This window comes from Bombyx mori, chromosome 26 (assembly GCF_030269925.1).
Source record: "Bombyx mori chromosome 26, ASM3026992v2".
Taxonomy (NCBI): Eukaryota; Metazoa; Arthropoda; class Insecta; order Lepidoptera; family Bombycidae; genus Bombyx; species Bombyx mori.
This window is the reverse complement of record NC_085132.1, coordinates 3,990,097-3,999,020: the sequence shown is the minus strand read 5'-3', so window position 1 is coordinate 3,999,020 and position 8,924 is coordinate 3,990,097. Positions and strand designations below refer to the sequence as shown.

At 33.8% G+C, this 8,924-nt stretch overlaps 1 protein-coding gene across 2 annotated transcripts; it reads left to right on the top strand.

The window, feature by feature from the left end:
* Nucleotides 1–14: 14 nt before the first annotated feature.
* Nucleotides 15–7,821, top strand: LOC101741184 (zinc finger protein 391). 2 transcript variants are annotated; one of them, XM_004933002.5, is made up of 12 exons: nucleotides 15–285; nucleotides 471–642; nucleotides 821–988; nucleotides 1,552–1,686; nucleotides 2,263–2,348; nucleotides 3,256–3,458; nucleotides 4,115–4,210; nucleotides 4,559–4,693; nucleotides 4,957–5,067; nucleotides 5,233–5,432; nucleotides 5,745–5,821; nucleotides 7,462–7,821. In XM_004933002.5, the coding sequence occupies exons 1-12, from the start codon at nucleotides 166–168 to the stop codon at nucleotides 7,498–7,500; spliced, it is 1,542 nt and encodes a 513-aa protein (XP_004933059.2). In that variant the 5' UTR covers nucleotides 15–165; the 3' UTR covers nucleotides 7,501–7,821. The 2 variants fall into 2 exon arrangements, with proteins under 2 accessions (XP_004933059.2, XP_004933058.2); XM_004933001.5 differs by having other exon boundaries at nucleotides 3,253–3,458.
* Nucleotides 7,822–8,924: the final 1,103 nt, after the last annotated feature.

Below are 8,924 nucleotides of genomic sequence, written 5' to 3'. Positions count from 1 at the left end.
TATGGTACTCTGTGGTCAGTCGCTGCCATCCTCAATTTCTGTAATGTTGGTAGAGAAAAAAAAATCGTTTCCGCTGAGATCAGAAAAGGAAACGCTACCAATAAAATAATATTGGAATTGTGATTTTTGAGTGAATACAATAAAATCTATGTACTTTTCAGTAAAATGGATTGGCAATTAACTTGTCGAGTTTGTTTAGAAACCGGTGATATGGTTTCTATTTTTGATTGGGACGAAAATAATGAACAACTAAGCGACAAATACACGTTTTGTTGCGGCGTAGAGGTATGTTAAAATTACCACACCAAAATGGTTGCTATGGCCACCCTATTCAATTTTGTTGAGATAATGTTGCTGTGGTGTCTTTCATGCTAGTGAATATTTGTGCATTTGTGATTTTTTTATTGACATCCCAGAACTGTGTATTGCAAAAAATTAATCTTCCTACTAATTCTGAGGTTATATTTTAGGTTTCTAAAAACGACACTTTGCCAACACTTATCTGTTTGAATTGTGTGGATCGACTTACATTTGCATATCAATTTAAGCAACAATGTTTATCTTCTAATGATACCTTGAAAGAATGTTTGGAGGAATTCAAGCAGAGCTCAGCGGCCGCTTCTGCTACAAAAGCCTCGAAAGGTCAGTGATAATTACGTGTACTTTAATAATTACACTCAAAACTTTTTTTTTTGGAGATTATCAGCTTATACAAATACAGAAACATCCTTATATCCATAAAAGAAATATGTAATTTCAAAGAATTAGTTTATTTGCGTAGTTAAAAAAAAATCATAACACATCCATTTTCCAATTTCAGTTGTCGATGTTGAAACGATCACAATAAAGCAAGAAAATGGCTTGCTTCTTCAATATGAGCTGCCTGTCGAACACGATCCTCAGGTACAATGGTCTCGCGCTTCATCCACCAGGCACTCGAGTAAATCTAAAAAGAGAGGACGTCCTAGGAAGTATGTCGATGAACAAGGTGAATTGGGGAAATTATCATAAAAACTTAGTAGTGTCCTGTTCGAACTCAATGTAACTTGTTTTTTTTTTGGGTCTCATAGAAACTTGCTGATAAATATGTTGTAAAGCTTTTTAATTGTTCAAGGCTATTCTTGAAGAATTTTAACTTTGGGTCAAAAAAAAAATCTGAAGACCTATTCAGCAGTTTATGGCTTGTTAATATGCTCAACAAGTTCATGTATCTCCAATTTAATTTTGTAATTCTTTCCTTTTCCATACTTCCAAAATCATGGCACAAAAGGAATCATTGAAGCTTGATCTGAGAACACTTCTTTAAAAAAGTCAACACTCAAAATATTGCAAACTGATGTAAAAATCAAATTAACTTTTAATATGTAGTGGAATGTGAGCTTGCACAGGCACTGCTACCTTGCTTATTTGGAAGGGATAGTCATTTTGATGCAGTAAAATTAAGATTTCCCTTAATGTTTGTGGTGTTGTATTGCTACCTAGGTACAATAAATAAAAATAAACATTTAAGAAAAAAATATTTGTATCTAAATAAATAAATAAAAATAACAGGGTTGTCATTGTACCGACGAAAGAAGGCAAAACAGTCTAAAGAAAAAGATCCTGAAGAGTTGACCACTATGATAACCAATGCTACCATTGATATGAAAGAAGAGCCTGTTGATGAAGAAGAGCCTTTTGGAGGTGGTGAGTATTTGAATGCAGTTTTAAATCATTATTTCAAAATTAATAGACTGGAGACAAAAAACGTGTAAAAAGACTTTGTGGTCATTATAATGTATTTTTAAGGCCTGACAGCATCTCCCATTTCCTTATGAATTTATCTTACTGTTGATAGTTCTTGGGTGTACCATTCAGTACAAGATATATTTCAATGTTAAATATTGCTTTAAAAAAAAATGTTTCTGACCAAATTGGAATCCAGGTTTTTTTTTTGTTTTTTTCTTATTGCTTAGATGGATAAACGTGCTCACAGCCCACATGATATTAAGTGGTTACTGGAGCCCATAGACATCTATGGCATAAATGGGCCACCCTCCTTGAGACAAGTTCTAAAGGGTCGCAAGTATAGTTACAACGGCTGCCCCACCCTTCAAACCGAAACGCATTACTGGTACACAGCAGAAATAGGCAGGGTAGTGGTACTTACCCGTGCAGACTCACAAGATGTCCTTACCACCAGTAAAAACATCAAAACATCCATTTTTACTAGTAAACAAGGTATGTTGTTGTTTTAATATCGGTTTTATCAAATTATTTTAGATTTTGCTGATAATGACCCTGATTATGCACCAGATGATATTGATGAAAAAATTGAAACTGAAGCTGAAGTAGAACCAGAAAAATCAGTAAGTGATTGTTCTCTTTAACATTACAAACATTGGAAATCCAAACTTTTATCTAAAAGATAAAATTAATTATCCAGTAAAAAATCAATAACATCTTAACCACTAAATCAATAACAACTTTACTGGTGGTAGGACTTCTTGTGAGTTCGCGCGGGTAGGTACCACTGCCCTGCCTTTTTCTGCTGTGAAGCTTTAATGCGTTTCGATTTGAAGGGTAGGGCAGCTGTTGTAACTATACTGAGATCTTAGAACTTATATCTCAAGGTGGGTCGTGCATTTACGTTGTAGATGTCTATGGGCTCCAGTAACCACTTAACACCAGGTGGGCTGTGAGCTGGTCCACCCATCTAAGCCATAAAAAAACAAATCCACAAATTTTGATTGTAGGCTGTAACCTAGTTTTTTTTTTCTTTTTTCTACTTATGTTGATAGCCTTGAGAGCCTATATTAGTGTTACCCTAGCGTGTAGGTTACCTCTCAGGGCTCAAACTGGAGGTGTATAGTGATATTGATCATCGTTAGATACACAGCATTTATGAAAAGCGATAAAAAAGTATCTACGAGATACTACCTATATAAATATGATAAATATTTGATAGAAAAAAAAACCTTATTTTAACCAGTGAATTTAATGAAATGAGTTTTTTAATGAAAAGTCGACTGACTTTTCATTTGAAATGACTGCAATATTTATAGTTGTTAAATATATTCATAAATTGTTGCTTTTACTGCACTAGATACAATGTAAAAAGTATAGTATAGTAAAGAAATATAATAAAGTAATAAGCTATAATTATGAAAATAATACATGTGCCTCATTCATTTTGGCACTTGTCTTATTTCTTAAAAAAATAGCATATCTTTCTATTGCGGAAACACATTTTATATTAATATAATATTTTAGCAGTCTCCACCCAAGAAACGTGGCCGCAGACGTAAGTCAGAGTCTAAATCAAAGCCCAAAGAGACTGTAAAGGAAGATGATGGAGAAGATGTATTACTCAAGGAAACGATCTTGGCATTCTCAGAGCCCATACCGGAGCACATTCTTAATCCAAAACCGAAGAAGAGATATACTAGCTCTAAGAAGAAATATGTTTATGAGAAGACGTGAGTATTTTGTAGCTAATGTGGTCCTCTGCATACTCTTGGAACTGTAGTTATGTCGGCAAATTTCTGATTCCCGGTCTAATGTTCTTCTATTGCGCCAAATGCAGATGTATACGTTTTCCAATGTTTTTTATAATTAATATATATCGTCGCAACCTTGTTATTTAGTTAACTGAGATGGTTAGAGGTAACGGTGTCCTGAATGCTAAAATTGTTGGATAACTGTTGTAAGTCTCACGCAAGTCAACAGTTGTTTGAAGACGGTATTTAGGAAAATTAATGAACAAACAATCCCACTGTTCTACTATAAATATGAGTTATTTTTGTCGCACTACAGATTCTGGCTCGAATAGTCGAACGAAGTTGAGCTCTCTGTTGTTGTACACTTAAAATGTAATAATAAATGGAGTTCATTGGAAAAGTGAGTCTTAATTAATGTCACTATGGAAGGCAATGATAAGGATGTAAAAATAGTGCCAGCAACGCTGACGTCATCCTTTTAAAAATGATATTGAACCAGCTAATCCTTCATATATAATTATATAATTACCAGTTACTTTAATTCACCCTGTTAATACAAAAACATACTCTCAGAATGAATAGATAGCTTTTAAATTTGAAGTTAGTTTTGTTGTGAATAATATGTTTTATTTCAGACATACCTGTGAGACATGCGGAACATCGTTCACTTCAAACTCAGCACTGCAAACGCACATACGAAGACATTTAGGCATCAAGCCATTTGTATGTAGGTTAGTATATAGCTAAGTATTACTAGTGGTAGGACCTCTGGTGAGTCCGCACGGGTAGGTACCACCGCCCTGCCGTGAAGCAGTAATGCGTTTCGGTTTGAAGGGTGGGGCAGCCGTTGTAACTATACTGAGACCTTAGAACTTATATCTCAAGGTGCGTGGCGCATTTACGTTGTAGAAGTCTATGGGCTCCAGTAAACACTTCACACCAGGTAGGCTGTGAGCTCGTCCACTCATCTAAGCAATAAAAAAAAAAAGTATGATAAAATGTACATACACATTTTCTTATACAATCTCGCGAACTCCTGTTACAAAATTGGTACATAATGTTTAATGGTTTTGTTTCAGTGTTTGTGGTTTCGCGTGTGTTATGAAAGAACCGCTGAAACGTCATATGTTACGTCATACTGGAGAGCGCCCGTACAAATGCCGAATATGTGAACGTCGATTCGGAGATTATGGTACTAGACAAAAACATGAACGGTGTGTATGTTTAAAAACACTAACAGATGACATGTACTTTGCTTAAAATTGTTAAAAAATATATTTTTAAAGTGGCTCACAAAGCCACTGCCGTATATTTTACAAAAGATTATCAGTATTAAATTATGGAATTCAAAAAAATATATTGACTCTGAATGAGGGTCAGACTGTCTTTGTTTTACAGTACATTAAACAAGCTCACTAACAATAAAACCAATGAGGCTTTTAAGATGATAATATTCAAACAATATGTTATTTTACAGATTACACATGGGAATCCGACCATACCAATGTACATTATGTGGTAAATCATTCACATACTCTTATGTTCTGGCTAACCATATGCTTACACATACTGGAGAGAAAAAATATTCGTGAGTATGAAATTAATAGAAATATACTTAAGAATTAAATTTACACAAAAAGCACAAAATAGATAATATTCAAAACTCAATCTCAAACTTGAGATCAAAGCACAAGGGAGTGTTGTTTGCCTTTGATACATAAATACATAAATATTTTGTGATTTTGGTTTATAGTTGTGGTCCATGCAATAAGAAGTTCACCAAAGCTCACCACCTGAAGTACCATAACAAAGTCCACCACAAGGAGCTATATATGCAGCAACAGATGGAGCTTGAGGCCAAGAGAATGAGACAACAGATGAACATAACTAGCCTAGGCGGTGTTGCTGGACAGGTCATTGATGGGTCCTTGCAGCTCATACAAACTACTGATGGTAAACTACATTATGGTCTATTAACTATAACATAACTGGAAACATAACTTGTTTAGTAACCCTATCTCGTAAGACTTTGAAATATCAATATGCTAACATGTAAGAGAAATTTAATACAGTAACAAAAATATTTCCATCAAATAGCATTTTTATCTTTCACCTAAGCAATAAAAAACCCAGAAAGCTGTTTCGGGATACAAAATTAAACACAATTTAATCACAAGAATTCTTCCTTCATAGATATTAATTAATATAAGAATTGTTGTGTCTTGGTTGTCAAAGTTTTCACAAATTATCTAAATCGATTTTTAGATGCTGAGGAAACCCAGATGCAAATTGTGCAAGATGATGACAAAGAAACGAATCGTGCTGTAGCAGGCATGCAAGGGGTGAGTTTTAATTAACAATATTGTTTAAGTACAACTTCATTGATTTACTTTAAATGTGTACTGACGAACTTACACTCTACCTGATAGAAATTGTTGTATCGGTACTATAGAAAAATGTGATTCTCATTTGCATGCATGGTCATCCAGCCCCAATTTAGGATTCCCTGTGTTATAGATTCCAAAGGCTGACATACAAAGTATTTTTTTTCAAATCAATACATATATAAATAATGAGCTCCCAGACAAAGCAAATAAACACGTTCATCACATGAGTCGTCTATTATCAAAGGCGGCAATCTGTACATTTGGACAAAAAATTTTTATTGATATGTCAATACAGATTTATTTGAATATAATCGTCTCCTTCAAAGAATACGGTTCAAAACCTGCATTAAATAAAGGTTAATAGTTAACCTGTTATTTATCTAAGATGTCGTTCCGAAGAGTTTTGTGACTGCCAATGGAATACAAAGTCAATAATTCGTTTTTCTGATTTACCAATCATTGTCCAAAAGTCAGATTGCCGCCTTTGATAATAGTCGACTCACATGTATGTTTTCCTGATATAGGAATCAAACCCACGACCCCCGGCGCGATAGTCAGGGGCGTTAAATAATTAACTACCGACTCGTTCCTAAATATTTGAAATGTCTAATTTTGTATTTAATATCATGTGTACAACTCATGAAAAGTGAAAAAAGCAATTTATTTAAAAGACAAATTATTATCTTCTCTAAATATGATTTTTTTTTAAGAGATTTTATGACCTGGTAACTAAGACCTTTAAGTCATGTCTTATTTTAATTTATGTTCTTATTTTTATGAAAAATGATAATATGGAGTGAAATGAAATGAAACGAAGGCAATTAATTATTATTTGTGACATTAATCAACTGGGATGAAATTAAATGAAATGAAATGGAATGAAATATAATCTCAGTAAAATGGTGGTCATTTACTGAGATTTTTTCAGTGGACTTTTTGGAGGATCCCGAGAAGTTACGTCCAGCAGCTTTGTTTCATTTTCCCACATTTGTGCACTTTCACAGATATTAAACAGTTAATAAACCACCATTATTACACATTTAAACCCGAAGAAACACAAAATAGACAAAATAAAACAAATCACACAACTTCACTCCTCGCGTTCCCGCCAAAAAGTCCTCTCTAAATATGATCTGTGGAAAGACCATAGATAATACACATAAGTTTTAGGCAACGCAGCGCTCAAAGAAATTCTTACGGACCTCTGCCACTAGATGGCTTCGCTTCGATTAGTTTCTCGTTGCTCTTGTAGATGGCAGTAACATTACTTATCCTATATTTTATTTTTAATGAAGAATTCTGTAAACAGAAATCACAAATTGATAAAATTTAATTAGTTTGTCAATAGGAAATAAAGACTTGTAAGATTTATAATATTTTTTTATATTTTCTGTTTAGTTATACCTTAATTAAATGCCTTAAATTTAACGACATATAAGTTTAAGGGCATCCGCTACTAGATGTGGCCAGTTTTCATACAGAAAAAAATATTTGTCTTAAAGTATTGTAGTTTCAGGGCCCTGGAAAGACTATGAATATATTGGTTTACAGAATTTAGTGCTTTGCTGCAATAACCACAAATTTGATTGTTACAGGTGGTCCTGGATAATGATTTTTGTATTCAAGATGAATAATTAAAGACCTAAGATTCAACTTTGGCATTCCCAAAGATTATATGAATATGAACATTTAACACATTATGACTTAATTTTCCAAATAGTGTGATGTTTTCAATCAAACTGTTCTAGTAAGTGCAAAAGAAATATTTTAATCAATAATTCGAAGTGCTAAAATTCTGACCTGTTATCCTTTGCCAATACTTATGAAGTAATCTCATGAAATACATCTAAAAACTAAGTTATTATAGTTACTATGTTAAATCTAATAAATTATGTACATACTTATCTATTGATGGCGAAATGAATAAGGGTACCTAATAAAGTGTTGAAAAATAATATTGTTTTCTTTCTCGGTAATGAGATAAAAAAAACCTATGACTGAAGATGCGTATACGTTTTATCGTATTTATTTGCTTCTTGTACTACGTATACCGAAAAAAGCTGACGCACCTACAGTCCGCGCGCGAGCTCCGAGGAATTTTAAGTAATGTTGACGTAATGAGCTAGTGTTGTAATTAGTTGATATTGCGCTATCGATTCTAACACATCTTAAGCCTCCGTGCGAGTGTAAATTATAAAATAGTTTTATGAGGATATTATGTACTTCAAATAAAAAAATTACAATTGATCACGTATGAATTTAATTTAATGAACTCATACTTGAGTCGTCTATTATCAAAGGTGGCAATCTGTGCATTTGGACAAAAAAATGTTATTGATATGTCCATACAGATTGATTTGAATATAATCGTCTCCTTCAAAGAATACGGTTCAAAACCTGCGTTAAATAAAGGTTAATAGTTAACCTGTTATTTATCTAAGATGTCGTTCCGAAGAGTTTTGTGACTGCCAATGGAATACAAAGTCAATAATTCGTTTTTCTGATTTACCAATAATTGTCCAAAAGTCAGATTGCCGGCTTTGATAATAGTCGAGTCACTTATTGAACAAAATGAACGTCAAATCTTATTAATTACTCTCGCAATCAGATTAATCAGTAGTTGAAGAATTTGATGTACTATTGTCACTCTCCTCACGTACTTCATTAATAAATGATTCGACAACATCCTCCATTAAGCCATCCTTTTGCCAGTTCTCTAATGCTAAGATATGTTTATTATGCTAGTGCTCGCCATTCCTTTTTATCAAATTAAATAGCTATTTGTGCAAACAAAAAGACCTATAAGTGTAAGGCTATTTATATTACAAATCACACGTAATTAACATTGCTATCGCAAAATTAAAAACGGCGAGTCGGTAAGCGTACTCTCACGTTAAGGTCGACACTAGTACTGGAAGAGTGCAGGGTATGAAGCGACGGTCGGGCGCGGTGCACGCCCGCCCGCTTCCTCAGCCTCCGAATCCTCGGAGCTCGCGCGCGGACTGTATTTTACGGGTTCAAACCATAGTTTCCTTTTTTAGTAGTTGCAAAGCTTAGA